We start from the raw sequence: 18,091 nt of genomic DNA on the forward strand, positions 1-18,091 counted from the left end.
TGCCGGCAAACAGGGTAGTAAAGTGTGTCGTGTGTTCCTGGGGGGCAGATTTTGCAGAGAGCAGGAAGAGGGGTTCTGGGCTCCTGGCAGCTTTTAGAGTTGGGAGGATTAAGGCGTCTGAGTAATAGCGGAGTCAGTCCATTAGCCTCCCACTGGGTAACCTGGTAGGAGGGGATTGGAGAGCTCATTGCGAGGCTCTCATTAAGGGAAATAGCTGACAGACTTACCTGGCCCGCTGTCTGCCAGCTGGAGACCTTCCCTTAGGAAGAGGGCTGTTTTAAGATTGGGAAAAGTGACTGTTCATTTTTTATCAGTGTTTGAATAGCTAATATGTTCATGTGGGTCAGAATTCAGAAGGGCATATTGTAAAAAGTCGTATCCTCGTTCCCTAGCTGCTGGTTTCTCCACACATAAGCCCAGTTTCTCCACACATAATACATTCCAAAGGTATTTTTCAAGTACAATTAAAAATCCAATTGTGTCAGGCCTGGCCCCGTGGCCGAGTGGTTAAGTTCACACACTCCACTTTGGAAGCCCAGCGTTTTGCTGGTTTGGATCCTGGGCGTGGACATGGCACCACTCATCAAGCCATGCTGAGGCGGTGTCCCACAGAGCACAACCAGAGGCACTCACAACTAGAGTATACAACTATGTACCAGGGGGCTTTGCGGAGAAGAAGAAAAAGAAAAAAAATACTCTTGTTGGGCAGGTGAAACAGGTGAAGGGGTTTAAGAGCTACAAACCTCCAGTTAGAAAATAAATAAGCCATGGGGGTGTAATGTACAGCATAGGGAATATGGTCAATAACACTGTAATAACTTTGTATGGTGACGGATGGTAACTAGACTTATTGTGGTGACATTTCGTAATGTAAATAAATATCGAATCACTAAGCTGTACCCCCGACACTAACAGGATATTGTATGTCAGTCATACTTCAATAAAAAACAAATACAAATGTTAGCATATTAGCATGGACTACATTGCTCTATATCTTTTGTGTTAATTAGCATTATATCTTAGAGATCTTTCCATATCAATACATACAGACTTCCTCATCTTTTCTATGGCTGCATAGTGTTCTCTTATATAGATGGTATCGTAAAACAGTCTCTCTCTCGCTCTTTTTTTTGCTGAGGAAGATTTGTCCTGAGCTAACATCTGTGCAAGTCTTCCTCTATTTTTTAGTATGTGGGCTGCTAACAGCGCTGTGTAGGTCTGTGGCTGGGAACCAAACCCTGGCCACTGAAGTGGAGCGGCTGAACTTAACCATTAGGCCACCAGGGGTAGCCCCCAAAGAATCTCTTAATGATGGACATTTGGGTTGTCTGGACTTTTGCTGTTACAATCAGTGCATTGTTGATTAGTTTGGTAGGTAGCTGAGGAGAGGTTATTTTGGACAGAAGGCAGTATCCTCTAAGAATTTAAAGGTACTTGGGGATAGACACTTTCACTCCCTGATGCATCCTGCGTGTCTAGAAGAATGTTGGGCACATAGGAAACACTCAACTAGTTCTTGAATGAAAGCTGTGTTCAAGAACCTGGCTTTAGAATCTGACCCCCCTGGGTTCTCATTCTAATTCCACTCACCAGCTGTGTGCCCTTGAGCAAGTCCTCTCACCTCTGCACTCCAGTTTCCTCCTGTGGTATAAGAGTCTGTGTGAACTTCTGGGGTTTACAAATTTGTGATTTGGGGGTTTCATCTTATTTGATATTCAAGATGGCTCTGTGAAGTCTAGTTTCCATCTTCCAAATGAGAAAACCTAAATTCCTAACAAGTTAATTCAAGTTCCGTATCAGCATATTGATGTTTCCAACTAATGGAGCGCTGAGGGACCTTTGCATGTGTCTTTAACATAGCTTTAAGCAGCGCTGAATCACCTGGTGCCTTTAGACATTCTTTCTAAGCTTTTCGTATTCTTCTTACACTGAGGAGAAAGTGTATTTGGGCTTCTACTCTTGAAGACCTCTTTAATAACATGCTTCTCTCCATTCAAACCAAGGGAAGGCAGGCCTCAGGCTCAAAGCTTCAGCAAACGATTGATTCTGGGGCCCAGAGAATTCAAATGACTTACCCAGGATCACCCAGCAAGCTCATGTCAGCGCCTGCATAAGAATGTGATCTCTGTCTCCATTAAGAGTATTAACAGCAGACCCTGCCATGATGCGTCCTGTTTGTCAGTCCTTTACGTTTATTCTCATTGAATCCTCACAGCAACACTATAAGGGAGGGACTATTATTAACCCCAAATTATATAAATTTGGAGTGCTTTTCTCTAAATATCACACTGCCTCATGAGCATTTGAAAATCAATCTCTTCTCTTCAGTAGGTGGAGAAGGAGAACAGGTCATGGGAGGTGGGGAGGAGATAAGAAAACAAACTCTCGGGTCTGTCAGAAAGACACTATAACCCTGGTGGCTGAGAAAATGACTCAGGCTGTGGACAGGTCTGGGTACTGCTAGCTCTTCCATTTCCTAGCTGTGGACCTTGAATGAATTTGTTTAACCTCTCAGTTTCCCCATCTAGAAAGTGGGCATTAAAGTCTACTTGATAGAGCGCTTGGAGAAGATTAAACGACAAAGTACATGAAGTTAGCTGTTCGTAGTAATTCGTGAGGAGAGGGATTCCTGCCCCCTGAGATTGAGGCCGGTTGTATTAGTTTGCCAGGACTGCCATAACAAAGTTACGTGGACTGAGGGGCTTAAACAACAAAAATTTATTTTCTCACCAGAAGTCCAACATCAAGGTGTCAGCAGGGTTGGTCTCCCTCAGGTCTCTCTCCTTAGCCTGTAGAGGGCTGCCTTCTCCCTGTGTCTTCACAGTCTTCCCTCTGTAACTGTCTGTGTCCACGTTTCCTCCTCTTATAAGGACACTGGTCATATCGGCTTAGGGCCCATTCTAATGACCTCATTTTAACTTAGTCACCTCTCTATCTCCAAATACAGTCACATTCTTAGGTACTAGGGGTTAGGACCTCAACATATGAATTTGAGGGGTACAAAATTCATATTAAGAGAAAACTTGGACCTACAGAAAAATAATGGAAAATAGATTGCTGATAACCCCAATCATTGGGAAGTTTCATTTCCTTCCAGTCTTTTTTTTCCTGTGTATAGTTCCATATATTATATATGCAGTTCTACCTTCTGCTTACTCGGTTTTACTTCATAGCATAACTTCTCTAGATAATTTAAAACTGCTATAAATATCATTTTGCATAGCTGGATATATAATCTATGGAGTCAGTACTACCCCATAGATTACTTAACTTTGGCCCTATGTTAAGATGATTTAGCTTTTGCCAGTTATCATTCCTGGTCTTTTTAGCCCTGAGGCGAAGCAAGGTTCCTCAGAAGATGAGACTATAAAGCTGTGTGCCAGAGGTAAAGGGCAAGGTCACCCTGGGGATCTCGTTGCCCCTGGGACCCCCTGGAGCTGAATCAGGCCTGGATCCCTCTTTCCCCTCCCACCGGCTGAGCATGTCACAGCCCACAACTCCTCAGTGGACATGTCGTCAAGGAAGCAGGGCTGGTTTCTAAGCAATCTTCTCTTTCTAACAGGTGCATTCCAGCCTTCCCACAAAGAATCCTGCCTCTACGTGTGAGCTCTTAGGCTCTGGGGAGCTGAAGGCAGCTCTGTATGCTTTTAAATCCCCTCTGCCCACTTCCATTCACTAACCGCTCTCCCTAAAAAATGGCCAATGTCTTCACTTCTTTCACCTAGCTTAGTTTTTGCCTCTCTTATATCTGGCTTCTATTATGCAACCTCATGTTTGTAAAATCCATCCATGTCGTTACATGTCCTTGTAGTTGACTCATTGCGTTGTGTGAATATACCACCATGTTTCTATCCATTCTACCTTGATGGACATTTGGGCTGTTTCCAGTTTTTAGCTATTACAAATAGTGCTGCTGTAAACATTATAATACATGTCTTTTGGTGAATGTATTTTTGTTGGGTCTATACCTCAAAATGGAATTGCTGGGTCTTGGGTAATTTGTATATTTAGTTTCAGTAAATACTGCCAGTTTTCCAAAGTGACTGTCTCATTGTACACTAACACCTCACACTTATTGAGATAAAATATGTATAATATAAAATTTACCATTTTAACCATTTTAAAGGAAACAATTGAGTAGTGGTAAGTCCATTCACAATGTTGTACAACCACCACCAATATCCTTCTCCAGAACTTTTTCAGCATCCCAAACAGAAACTCTGTGTCTGTTAACAATAACTCCCCATTTCCCCCTCTCTCCAGCCTCCGATAACCTCTATTCTACTTTCTATCTCCAGAGATTTGACTATTCTTGATACCTCATAAAGCAGAATCATACAGTATTTGTCCTTTTGTGACTGGCTTATTTTAATTAGCATAATGTTTTCAAGGTTCATCCATATTGTAGCATGTGTCAGAACTTCATTCCTTTTAAAGGCTGACTAATATTCCGTTGTGTGTATATACCACATTTTGTTTATCTCTTCGTCTCTTGATGGACACTTGGGTTGTTTCCATCTTTTGGCTGTTCTGAATAATGATGCTATGAAAATTTGTGTACAGGTATCTGAGTTCCTGCTTTCAATTCTTTTGGGTACACACCTAGAAGTGGAATTGCTGGATCATATGGTAATTCTGTGTTTACCTTGAGGAACCACCAAACTGTTTTTCGCAGTGGCTGCACCATTTCACATTCTCGATGCAGGAGAGTTTCAGTGTCTTCACATCCTTGTCAACACTTGCTATTTTCCTTTTTAAAAAAAAAAAAAAAATTTATTTTTTCTTTTTCTCCCCAAAGCCCCTTGGTACATAGTTGTATATTTTTAGTTGTGGGTCCTTCTAGTTGTGACATGTGGGATGCCGCCTCAGCAAGGCTTGATGAGCGGTGCCATGTCCGCACGCAGGATCCAAACCGGCAAAACCCTGGGCTGCTGAAGGGGAGCGCGTGAACTTCACCACTCGGCCATGGGGCCGGCCCCCCTTCTTTTTTTTTTTTTAATAGCCGTCCTAGTGCCTGTGAAGTGGTATCTCATGATTTTGATTTTCCCTAATGACTAATGATATTGAGCATCTTTTCATATGCTTACTGGCCATTTTGTATATCTTCTTTGGAGAAATGTCTTTTCAAGTCATTTGCCTGTTTTTGTTTTAATTGGGCTGGTTGTTTTTTATTGTTGAGTTTTAGGGGTTCTTTATATATTCTGGATATTGTTCCTTTGGAATTCTTCTTTTTATATTATATTGTTATATACTATTTGAATACTTTATCATGTTTATGTCACTTGTGGTTAAAAAACTCATCTGTTATTCTTATTTTAAGGAAGGATTATTTCTGAACAATGACAGTAATAATCTGAGACTAAAAGACAATTTTAGAGGACAATCTGAGACAAAAGGACAGTGGGGAGACCTCATCCTGATATTTACACGGCACAGCACTGTCCCTGTGGTCCTTGTTGTGTGGTCCACTGAGCTCTGGTGTCTGGGCCAGCATGAAGGGAACCACAGGGCCAGAGCGTGCTGCTGATGGGCCCAGGTGTGACCCCTGGCAGGTTCCTGATTTCATGCTTTGGCCACAAGGAAGGGCGGGTAAGAACGTTGCTTGTGAGTCCTTTCTACCGTATGCCGTGGAGTCAGGCCAACCTGGCTTCTGAACTTAGTTTCTCATCTTTGAAAAGCAGCTAATACCTGCCTTGGTAGGGTAGTTGTAAGGATGAAATGAGCCCGGTGTCTGGCTTGGTGAATGGTAATTATTAACTCAGAGTGCTTGTTTAAAGGGTCAAGCAGGGGGGATTCAGAAGGTACATAACAAACTGAAAACTGGAGGTGGTCCAGAGTGATCCGTGTGGGCGATGGCAGAGCAGAATGCATATTCCGTGTAGGTAGACTCGTGGCCTTCAGAAATAACTGAAAATCTTCCACCTCCAGCTGTGACCTTGTGTCAGCCCTATGTCTTGTGAGGCCACCTGGGGTTAATGTTGCTGAACATCCATGATCTCGGTTCTTTGGCCTCAGGAGCAAAGAAAGGGGTTTGGCCCACAAACTGACGATGAAGTGTTCCTCCCTCTTGAGACCAAACTTGGAAGCCCCATCTGGAACTCATATTTGGTCACACTGTGGGTTAGAGGAAGTAAGCCAAGTCTCCTTCTGCAGTGGCTTGGAACAGTCCTTCGTCTACTCAAGGGGCTATTGTCAGGTCTTGTTTCCCCTGGGGGAGCTTCCAGAAGCCCCCTCCTTCCTAATACTGTCTCTCTCCCTTCCCCACAGTAGTTTTCATGGGCTGCCCTGGGCAAGACTCGGCCCTGCTTAGCTCTGAGGATGACTTCACTGTGCCGAACCACGGAGCAGTTCAGGTAAAATGCCATGTCCACCTGCAGGACAGAGAAGGATGTTCTCCATGCATGCCCGGCTTGCTGCTGCCCTGAGTCCGAGGTTGCTGTGGCCGTTGTGAGCCACGTTACCCCTTCAGGGGAGGCAGTGCTCACAGCTGTGGGTGTAGGTACTGATCTAAGCAAGATAATACTGGCAGCTGCCCACTAGGGGCACCAGAGAGTCAGGCCAGAGAGGCAGAGAGCTGCCTCATGAGTAACTGGCCAGGGCTTCCTCTCTTGATTCCCTGTCCCACTTCCCTTTCTTTCTTCCCCAAATCATCCAGGTAAACCTCAAGTGAAACCAGTTCCAGGACTGCCAATCCTATGGGCCTCTGAGAAGATGGACCTGAGGCATTTGGCCACACATCTTTGTTTCTTTTAATTTTTTGAATAGCTAATACATCCACATGGTTCAAAAATTAAAAATACTAAAAGATTATACAATGAATAATCTCCCTTTGTTTGTCTCCATCTGCCTACTGCCCTCTCCACCCCTCCAAGAGAAGACACAGAGAACTGTTACCAGTTTCTTTCCTTCCAGGGTTTGTTTATATATGTTATATATTTACTTATATATGTTATATTTTACATATTTATTATAGTTATATACAGATATAAAAATAGACTCTTTTATACGAAAGCTAACATACTATTCACATGTCTGCACCTTCTTTTCGCACTTGACAATATATCAGTGCAATGCCAGCCCCTTCCCACAGATAACCACTGTTATTAGTTTCTTCTGTATGCCCCCAGGCTTTGGCTATGTATAAGCAAATACGAATATATATATATCCTTATTTTCCTACCCTTTTATACAAAAGATAGAACAGTGCCTGGCACATATTAAATACTATTTAAGTGTTTGTTAAATAAAATACTAAACTATATTAAGCTGTTCTGTATCTTGTTCTTTCCATTTAACAGTATATATCAAAGATCTTTTCATGTCAGCACAGAGGCCTTCCTCACTCCTCATTTTTAGAACTGCATAATATTCCACTAGGTGGATATACTATAGTGTATTTAATTGGTCCTTCTCTATAAGTGAACACAGATTATTCCAATAGACCCATCCAGGTCGGTCTCCTCATCCTTAATTCCTGTAGGTGAGAGGATGTGTTCCAGCTCTTTGCACATCTGTGTTAAGGGGTCGTCTTCTTGCAGGAAAGGAAGACATTGAAGCTCTCCCCATCCAAACGTATCTTACGAAGACACAAGAGAGAATGGGTGGTCCCGCCAATATCTGTTCCTGAGAATGGCAAGGGTCCCTTCCCCCAGAAGCTGAATCAGGTATATGACTATGCCTTCTCCATGGGAGTCACTGCTGGCCGTGGGACCCTCATCCACAGGCCTGAATATGAGGTTCCTTGCTACTGAGCACTCGGGCCTGCAGAGGAAAGCCTCTCTCGTGGGAGCAGATTCTGATAAGGCAGTGCCTCTCCACCCCTTCCCACGGAGGGTCCTTTTCTGCAATCATGAGATGTTTGTCACTTTGTCAGCTGCCATTTTCTTTTGCTTCCAGCTCAAATCTAATAAGGACAGAGGCACTAAGATTTTCTACAGCATCACGGGGCCTGGGGCAGACAGCCCCCCTGAGGGTGTCTTCTCCATAGAGAAGGAGACAGGCTGGTTGTTGTTGAATAAGCCACTGGACCGGGAGAAGATTGCCAAGTATGAGGCAAGTAACCCTTAGCATCCAACGAGAATCAGGGCCCCAGGGGGGAGGGTGGCACCAGGCTGACCCCAGACCTGTGTACTCACAGCTCTTTGGCCACGCTGTGTCAGAGAACGGTGCCTCAGTGGAAGAGCCCATGAACATCTCCATCATCGTGACAGACCAGAATGACCACAAGCCCAAGTTTACCCAGGATGTCTTCAGAGGGAGCGTCTTGGAGGGGGTACTACCTGGTAAGAAGACTAGGGAGGGGATAGCTGTGGGTCTGCTGGGCCCAGACCTGGCCTTGGGTCAACTTCTGGAACAATCAGGAGGTCAGCCCAGACCCTTAAAGGATCAAAGAACTCTCCACACCTGATTCCTTGGCTGTGCATCAGATCATCTGGGATTTTCTTAAAAATCTAGATTCCCTCACTCCATCCAAAATCCCTGAATAATAATGATCCTGGAGTAGAGCTCTGGAATCTGAAATTTGAAAATTTCCTAGAAGCTTTAGATGATCAGCTGGGTTTGGGGACCACTAGCTTTGGAACTGCGGAGACCTAGATTTGAATCTTGATTTTGCCTCTTTACCTTCTGTGACCCTGGGTACATTCTTCACCTCTGAGCCTCAATCTTCACATCTGAAAATGGGAATAATATCAACCTTAAAGACTGTAAAGATTAGAAAAACATGCATGCTGCTTGTAATATGAAGCACCTGCACAAGGTTCTTTGGCGAGTGGCAGCTACAAGGAAAGCAGCAAAGGCTGGGAGGTGTTAGAATATGGTTTATCGCAAGCGGAAAATAAATTGCTAGGGCTGGAGAAGAGAGTGGGAGGGGGCTGGCAGGAGACCAGGGAAATAGGTACATTTTAATGACCTCAAAGGTGGAGATGGGTCCTTTCTCTCTGAGTTGTAGAGAATTAGAAAACTGAGAAGTGTGAATTGGCTTCTGACAATAACAGAAATTTCCAAAAGAAAAATAGTGCCTTAAACAAGATAGAACCTTTTTTTTCCTTATATTAGGAAACCTAGAGGTGGTCAGTCCGGGCTGGGAGAGTACTTTAAAGTGTTGGAGACCTAGGCTCTTTCTATCTCGTTGCTCTGCTGTTTTGGCCTCGTTCCCAAGCTTAGCTCATGATTGCTGTTGGAGCTCCAGCCGTTACATCTGGAAGGAGAGAAAGGGTGGGAAGAATAAGCCCCATACTTGGAAAAACACTTCCTCCAAAACTGTGTATCCCATTTGTCAGAATTTAGTCTGACACAGCTAGCTGCAAGATGGGATGGGAAATAGTCTTTCCTGTCCACGTGAGCCTGTGCCCAGCCTAGAATGATTGCGAGGATGATGTTTCTAAGAAAGAAGAGGAGAATGGAAAATGGGCCCCAGCTGGCAATCTCTGCCACAAAGTGGAAGATGGGTCCAAGCCGATGTTCAGTGTAGAGCCTCTCAGAGTTCCAAAAGTGGGTAAGGATGGAATGGGAGCTGGGAGGGAAGGGTGCTCACTCATCCCTTCTCCCCTGCAGGTACTTCTGTGATGCAGGTGACAGCCACAGATGAGGACGATGCCATCAACACCTACAATGGGGTGGTTGCTTACTCCATCCATAGCCAAGAACCAAAGGACCCACACGACCTCATGTTCACCGTCCACCGGAGCACGGGCACCATCAGTGTCATCTCCAGTGGCCTCGACCGGGAGGTGAGTGGCCCTTAGTGAAGTGCCGCCTACCCAGGCTTGCTCAGGCTGGGACCTGACATTCAGAGCAGAAGCCCCCATCCCTACCCCTAAAGCCCAAGGCAAGCAGTGAGGACCAAGGCAGCTGGGAATGGCTGCTGTTGTGTTCCCATGTGGATGTCCCACAGCTCCGCTGAGCCAATGGCACACTGCCAAACGATCTTGTTAAGGCTGAGGAGGCAGCTGTGAAATGCAGACGTATGATATTTTCTGTAGGTTTTCTCATTTCCTCTCAGAATGGCTCACTTAGCATGCACATTGCCCAGATTTGTCCCTTGTGTGCTACAAAGTAGAATTAGCTACGTGGATAGTGGAGTTGCCTCCTGTTCCCTAATTAATACCTTTGCCCAAATCCTGGCTCAAAGCTCCCTTTCTGCATCAGCCCAGGGTCGGGTCTTCACCCCCGACAGGCCCAGGGGAATGGTTTGGATCTGTACTTCCCCTCTCCCTCCACCCTTTGCTTCTGTTCTTCCTGGTGGTGATGAATGGTGGGTCAAGAAAACGTGAGAAGGGGAAACCTGCGCCTTCCCTCCATGTGCACCTAGGGCTGTGCCTCAGGGAGCCTAGGCCGAGGGACCCTCAGACTGAGCTCACAGTCCTTCCACCCTCCTTGTCTCCCTAGAGAGTCCCTGAGTACACCCTGACCATCCAGGCGACAGACATGGACGGGGACGGTTCCACCACCACAGCGGTGGCCGTAGTGGAGATCCTCGATGCCAATGACAACGCTCCAGTGTTTCATCCCCAGAAGGTAATGCCCCTTCCTTTCGTCTGCCCTCATCAGATGATGAAGGACTAAGGTTTTCCTTTCTACTGAAGCTCTGGAACCAGCCTGCATTGCTTCAAGTCCCAGTCCCACCACTTACTAGCTGTGTGACCTTAGGCAAACTGCCTAACCTCTCTGTGCCCCATTTCCTAATCTGAAATGGAGATAATGATGACACTTGCTGCATTGTTCTAAGTTTTAGATGTAATAATCTATGTATAGTTCTTAACTTAATCCCTCAGACAGAAGAGGTGCTGGATAGGAGAATCTTTGTTGACTTGAAAATTTCTAATTTGCCTCGCACCTCTACCTGCTCACCTTCCCCCAATGAATGCTTGTATACCTCCAATGACAGAGGACTCAGTGCCAATCAAGAGGACACCCACTCATCTTCCATCTGTAGATAACTCTGGCTACTGAACATTATTTAAACTTGATTAAAAATTTGTTCTGAGCAGCTGATTTATTTTTTTTTAATATTAACAGTGGTTTTATTGTGGGTTTTTTTTTTTTTCTGGAAAGGATTCACCCTGAGCTAACATCTGTTGCCGATCTTCCTGTTTTGTTTCTTTTTCTGAGCAGCTGATTTCTCAGTCTTTGCTGCCTGTTCCAGAACTTCCAAAAAAAGTTCCTGGTCAGTGCTCCAGAGCAATCAGGCACCTAGCTCTTCCTGCCACCTTCTTTGTACCTTTCTGTTCTCAGCTAAATAGGTGGCTACACAGGACGGGGCTCTGGGCACTCAGACCAGTGAGATTCCTGGAGCATTAGGTCCCTTGGTGTAGGGAAAACAGGCCCAAGATTGCTGTAGTCTGTCCCAGCAGCTGTGAGGCTGACGCTCAGGACATTCTGCATCTGTGTGTGCCGTGAAACCCTGAGAAGTGTGTTGGGTGGACCCGGAAAGGAGAAGCGTCATGGGCCTCCCCTTCTGTTGAATGGACGATTCACAGCTGGCAAAGAGTGGAATGGTCTCTTAGGGTGGTCAGTCCCTCTGCTCTGACTGTGCTTTGTTTCCCACACTGACAGTACGAGGCCCATGTACCTGAGAACGCAGTGGGCCACGAGGTGCAGAGGCTGACGGTGACCGATCTGGATGCCCCCAACTCACCAGCATGGCGCGCCGTCTACCGCATCTTGGAAGGTGACGATGGGGACCATTTTATCATCACCACCCACCCCGAGAGCAACCAGGGTATCCTGACAACCAGGAAGGTGAGTCAGTTTGGGCTTTAGACAGGGACCCTTCCTGGGGCCATCAGGTCTGCAGCTTCCAGGACAAGAAGGTACCACCTGCCATGGGACACATGCCTTAGGGAATGCACCAGGACAATGGCGTCCAACACTTTCCCATCCTTCTTGTGTTGGGGAATTCTTTGTTCAAACGAAATCTTACCCGGGGGCCCAATTCATAAAACGGGTAAGAGTTGCTGGTCTAATTGAAGTGAATCTGGAGCCTCTCCTCTCAGATCCCAGGTCCACTGGCTGGCCCAGTCAATCAGTCCTCTCACACAGAGGGACTCTATTTTATTGGAGTTCTTGCTAATTTTGCATTTAATCCATAATACATACCTAGGTGTTTGGATAGTAGAATGTTTTAAATTACTTAGTAGTTGGGCATACCTTTGCCTCTCAAAAAAAATCTTTGAGTAAAATCGATGCTTCAAGAAGATGGGCCTAATCTTTCTGTGATTTCCTTTTTTTTTTTTAAAGATTTTATTTTTTTCCTTTTTCTCCCCAAAGCCCCCCAGTACATAGTTGTATATTCTTCATTGTGGGTCCTTCTAGTTGTGGCATGTGAGATGCCACCTCAGCGTGGCTTGATGAGCAGTGCCATGTCTGCACCCAGGATTCGAACCAACAAAACACTGGGCCGCCTGCAGCGTAGCATGCGAACTTAACCACTCGGCCACGGGGCCGGCCCCTTTTTTTTTTTTTTTGATTTTTTGATTTTTCCTTTTTCTTCCAAAGTGCTCCCGTACGTAGTTGTGTATTTTTGGTTGTGGGTCCTTCTAGTTGTGGCATGTGGGTCGCCGCCTCAGCATGGCCTGATGAGTGGTGCCATGTCCGCACCCAGAATTCAAACTGGTGAAACACTGGGCCTCCGAAGCAGAGCACACGATCTTAACCACTGGGCCACGGGGCCAGCCCCATCTGTGATTTCTTTTACCTCCTGGTTTATTATGAAGAATGGCCCAGTTTGAGAAGCAGAGTTTTATATAATACTTTAAAGACTATCTCTTCTTGTGGCAAAAACTTTATAAAGCCCGTTTTACATTTGAAATGAATTTCACTTATAATGTAACTTATCTAACATATAATTTCTAGAAAAATAGAATGCCCTAACTGTAAAATAAGGGAGAATTTTATAGGAAAAGTTACCGATAATAAAATATTTCTTTTTTTTTAATAAAATATTTCTATATGTAAACTTTTGGGCACAATTATACTAGAAAACATAATGATGTGGTCAGTTGCTTACATCTCTTTGTAGAATCATCCAGATGTGGTGGATGCTGGATGTTGCTCTGGCAGCTTATACCACAAGGGGTACTGATGTCTTTCCAGAACAGCAAATAAATGACTCTTGAGAAAGGCCTGAACAAATCAAATTATGAGATCCCCTTAGAAGTTGCATTCCTAGAAAATTTAGTGTGTATTAAAACCACATCAAAAACTTGGTTTATATGTAAAACACGTTCTAGGCTGTAATTATAAACAGATTTTTCATACCCATGAATACATGAATGTCCAAGGGGATATTGGGAAATCACGTGGACTGTGGGACAGTTCTTTGTGTCCCTTCCCGAGCCTATAGATGCCAGTGGCATCCCCAATCATGACAACTAGAATTGATTCCACAAGTTTCTACGACATCCCCGAGTGGGGCGTCACCACCCCGCTGAGAACAGTTCCAGGGCTCACTAGTCTAGATGCCTCTGGGGTGGTCTGAGAGGCCCAGTGGATGTCCACTCAGGAAATGCTGGAGGCTTTGTGGGACAGGGAACGGGCAGCATTGTTGCTGGTGGGAGCCTCGAGCCCCTTGCTCTGGGCCCTTTCCTTCTGACATCATAGCACTGCATGAGGCCTCCTCACAAAATGGCAGCTCAGGTCCTCTTCCTCTTCTCTCTCAGAGCTTGGATTTTGAGGCCAAAAACCAGCACACCTTGTATGTCGAAGTGACCAACGAGACTCCCTTTGTGGTGAAACTCCCAACCTCCACGGCCACCATAGTGATCCACGTGGAGGATGTGAATGAGGCCCCTGTGTTCGTCCCACCCTCCAAAGTCATCGAGGTCCAGGAGGACATCTCCATCGGGGAGTCTGTCTGTACCTACACTGCACAGGACCCTGACAAGGGGAGTCAGAAGATCAGGTATGCAGGAGCTGGGCTCACATTCAGCCAAATGCACTGGTACTGTTGGATGGGTTGTTTATTATGGCCAGCATTTGTTCTAATTACCATAAGTATTTTGAACGTCAGCCCTGCATAGGGGCTTCCCTTCCTGTCTTCCTCAAGGCTGAAAACTCTGACCAAAGGTCTAGGGAGCAGGTATTCCCATTCCCTCTCATGTGTCCCTGCTGGGCCCCCGACCTGCTGCTCAGGCTTCCATTTAGGGGTGAGATGCATTTTCCATGTGATCCTGCTTAGGAACCCTGGGTCCCATGGCATCATCTGCCCATTGGCCTGAGGAGGCTTTTTTCCCTGCCTCCCCAAAGCCCTAGTACATAGTTGTATATTCTAGTTGTAAGTGCTTCTAGTTCTTCTGTGTGAGCCACCACCACAGCATGGCTACTGACAGATGAGTTGTGTGGTTCCAAACCTGGGCTGCCGAAGCAGAGCGCTTTGAACTTTAACCACTAGGCCATCAGGGCTGGCTCAGAGGAGGCTTTGAATGACAATATCAGAATTCTAAGTATTCTGGGTGTGACTCCTCCCAAATTTTCCACTCCAGCTACCACATTCTGAGAGACCCAGCAGGGTGGCTAGCAATGGACCCAGACAGTGGGCAGGTCACTGCTGCAGGGGTCTTGGACCGCGAGAATGAGTGGTTTGTGAAGAACAACATCTACGAAGTCATGGTCTTGGCCACGGATGATGGTGAGAGCTTCTTCCAGCCCCTCCATGTGGGCACCTTTGGAGCCCATGACATGGCACATCCTCTCCCCAGGCAGAGTATGGTGTGGGTAAGGGATGTCAGTGAACTAATTTGGAGGGTCAAAGAGGTGTTTCAGAGGAGTCTTTTAAAGACTGGTCCAAGGGTTGGCTGGCCGTGATTCCAATTTCCCTAAGACCCAAAAGTTAGGAGATATCCTGAAGATTCCTTTCAGCCTAAGTTTATGGTTCACTGAGGCCTGAACTGGCCTGTTAGTTTCCCCTTGTGACTGATTGAAAGGGACTGCCTGGAAAGTGCCATGATTGATTAGTGATGTCACACCATGACAGGGTTGGAGGTTATGATGTGATTGCCATCTCTGCTTCACACATAGTGAACCAAGGCCTGGAGGCAGGTGAGAGGTTACCACAGGGCTGTGAAGGGGAGCTTCCCTGAAGCTGATCAGCAAACACTGCATCAGCCCTGAGGTGGCAAATAGGTTTCAATTTATGATAGATTGGTAGTGGCTGTCTGGATGAAGTGACTACGAATTAGCTAGGATCAATTAGTAATGTCTGCTATGGACACAAAATGAGAATGATGGCGTAGTTGCCATGTATTTACCATCACTGGTTTGCTCTATTATGAAGCGAAGGCATGGAGGGTCTTGAAAGGTTACAGCTGGGGAGTAAACAGGACCCTCCCAGAGGCTGATTGGGTAGGTCACAGGGGAGCTTAACATTGATTCATCAACCTGACCAAAGGCAGATGCTGAAAAGGGATTATATGTGTGATTATGAACAGGGAGCCCTCCCACCACTGGCACGGGGACCCTCCTGCTAACACTTCTGGATGTCAACGACCATGGCCCGGTCCCCGAGCCCCGACAGATCACCATCTGCAACCAAAGCCCTGTGCCCCAAGTACTGAACATCACAGACAAGGACCTGTCCCCCCACACCTCCCCTTTCCGGGCCCAGCTCACACATGACTCGGACATCTACTGGACGGCAGAGGTCAATGAGAAAGGTAACTGAGTGCGGTGGCAGGTGGGTGTCTGCCCCATACCAGAACCATTCCTGCCCCAGCATTTTGTGGGTCCAAGTTAACAGTTTCCTCAAGAATGTCAATTAGATGCTACTTATTAGCTTAATGTAAGCATTTGGAATTCCACGGGAGTCCTTAGAGACCATTCTAACCCAACCACCTTCCTGTACAGATGGAAAAACAGACCCAGAGAGAGAGGGTGTGACCTTCTCAATATCACATAATGAGAGAGTCAGGAGTCCAGCGCAGTGATGGTAGCTAACCTGCACTGAGCTTACTTACTATGTGCCAGACACCACTTCAGATGCTTTACATAGATTAGGTTGCTCAATCCTCACAACAACACTGTGAAGAAGATACTACTATCTCTCACATGCGCTCACGCGCCCATTTGACAGATGAGGAAACCAAGGCTTGCAGAAACGTAAATATCTTGCCAGAGGCATTACGACTGCAAGACGATGGCACTAGGATTTGAATCCAGGCAGTTTGAATAGGCAAGATGCTTTTTCTTTTCCTTATTTAATATTTCTACCACCCTCTATGGTCAGTATTTTTATTCCTATTTACAGATGAGAGTGAGACTCAGAGAGGTTAAGTAACATGCACAAGGGCACAGAGTGGGTAAGCAGTGGTACAGAAGTTGAAGCCAGAGTTCCTGTCCTCCTCACCCCTGCTCCCATCCACCTCCCTGTCCTTGTCCTTGTCCTTTCCCATCCCCTGCAGCTTCTCAGCCTCCACTGGATTTTTAGTTGTCACAGCACTCACGAGGAGTGTTACTGGCATCAAGTGGGTGAGAACCCACAGTGCATGAGAAGGACAGATCCAGCCCCAAGTGCCAATAAGGCCCCTGGAGAAACACTGCTCACTCTGATTTAAAATGCTCCCCCCCCCGGCCCCGGGGCCGGCACAGTGGTACAGTGGTTAATTGCACACGTTCTACTTCGGCAGCCTGGGGTTCCCGGGTTCGGATCCCGGGTGCGGACATGGCACTGCTTGGCAAGCCGTGCTGTGGCAGGCATCCCACATATAAAGTAGAGGAAGATGGGCACAGATGTTAGCCCAGGGCCAGTCTTCCTCAGCAAAAAGAGGAGGATTGACAGCAGATGTTAGCTCAGGGCTAATCTTCATTCATAAATAAATAAATAAATAAATAGCTCAGCTCAGGGCTAATCTTCATTCATAAATAAATAAATAGATAAATAAATAAATAAATAAATAAAATAAAATGCTCCGCCTTCCCCTTGGGGCTAGGGTCCCTCAGGAGGGAAATGGGGAAACAGTGCATATAGTTTCTGCCCCAAAGAAATCAAATGCCCAGGGTCTATTACTGCTGCCGAGCCCAACCCAGAAAGGACTCAGGAGCCCTGCTTCAGACAGCCATGTTGTCTCATTTATTTGAGTCCTGTGATTTGGGTGTATATATTTAGCACCTTTCCTTTTTTTTTTTTTTAAGGAAGTTTAGCCCTGAGCTAACATCTGCCAATACTCCTCTTTTTGCTGAGGAAGATTGACCCTGAGCTAATATCTGTGCCCACCTTCCTCTACTTTATATGTGGGACACCTGCCACAGCATGGCTTGCCAAGCAGTGCGTAGTTCCACATCTGGGATCCAAACCAGCTAGCCCTGGGCTGCCGAATCAGAGTGCACAAACTTAACCACTGTGCTACTGGGCTGACCCAGCACCTTTCCTTTGGGGAGCCCAAGTTGGTCTCCTGTCACCCCCTTGTGGCCTGGAAGCCATTTTTTTCCTGCCTGCCCACATCATTTACAGAGCATGGACTCTGGAGCCGGAATGTCTTGGTTCAAGACCCAGCTTCTCCATTTACTAGCTTTGTGATTGTGGGCAAGTTACTGAACCTCACTGTTCCTCAGTTTCCCTGTCTGTAGAATGGTGCCAATAATTGCACCCACTTCCATACAGCTACCGTGAAGACTGAGTACATGCTAGGTATCTTGTGTGGGATACCCGTGCTCGGTAGATGCGAGTAGCCATCTTCACCTCCGCTGTCCCCCAGCCACAGTCCCGGAGCTGGCTCCGTCAAGTGTAAGCGTTATAGCCAAAGCCCAATGGTACTGACACATGATAGTAGTATTGATACCTGGTTCTGGGTTTTAATTTAGTTTTTCTATCTGACCATGTCCTGTTGTCAGGGGAATTGGTCCAAACTCTCCCCTCTATGCCCTCAGGCTGTTACTTGACCTCCCTAAGTCTCAGTGCTGCATTTGTAAAATGGGGATAACAGGACCTGCCTCTTCAGGTTGTGGTGAAGGTCAGAGGAGGGCTTGGTCCATAGTAAGTATCAGTGTAGTCACCGCTGCGCCCGGCACCACCATCATCATCCTCAGCTGAGAAATCAGTCCCTAGCATGACAACAGGAGGTGGTATGGACGTTCTGGTGAAATGCACCGTGTTGGC

The 18,091-nt window shown here is 46.2% G+C and overlaps 1 protein-coding gene across 4 annotated transcripts in view; it reads left to right on the top strand.

Annotated features, from left to right (window-relative positions):
* The window catches only part of CDH3 (cadherin 3), a 44,151-nt gene that overhangs the window by 18,416 nt on the left and 7,644 nt on the right, over nucleotides 1-18,091 (top strand). Inside the window, exons 3-13 of one of the 4 annotated variants that reach the window (XM_070263059.1) lie at nucleotides 6,271-6,353; nucleotides 6,656-6,913; nucleotides 7,539-7,664; nucleotides 7,897-8,052; nucleotides 8,138-8,282; nucleotides 9,556-9,731; nucleotides 10,390-10,518; nucleotides 11,557-11,742; nucleotides 13,662-13,903; nucleotides 14,484-14,629; nucleotides 15,429-15,653. In XM_070263059.1, coding sequence (XP_070119160.1) covers nucleotides 6,779-6,913; nucleotides 7,539-7,664; nucleotides 7,897-8,052; nucleotides 8,138-8,282; nucleotides 9,556-9,731; nucleotides 10,390-10,518; nucleotides 11,557-11,742; nucleotides 13,662-13,903; nucleotides 14,484-14,629; nucleotides 15,429-15,653 — 1,666 coding nt within the window. In that variant the 5' untranslated portion in view covers nucleotides 6,271-6,353; nucleotides 6,656-6,778. Of the gene's footprint in view, nucleotides 1-6,267; nucleotides 6,354-6,655; nucleotides 6,914-7,538; nucleotides 7,665-7,896; nucleotides 8,053-8,137; nucleotides 8,283-9,555; nucleotides 9,732-10,389; nucleotides 10,519-11,556; nucleotides 11,743-13,661; nucleotides 13,904-14,483; nucleotides 14,630-15,428; nucleotides 15,654-18,091 lie in introns of all 4 variants that reach the window. The other 3 variants (XM_070263060.1, XM_005608364.4, XM_005608363.4) reach the window with 3 other exon arrangements.

The sequence above is a fragment of the Equus caballus genome, chromosome 3 (genome assembly GCF_041296265.1).
Source record: "Equus caballus isolate H_3958 breed thoroughbred chromosome 3, TB-T2T, whole genome shotgun sequence".
Lineage (NCBI taxonomy): Eukaryota > Metazoa > Chordata > Mammalia > Perissodactyla > Equidae > Equus > Equus caballus.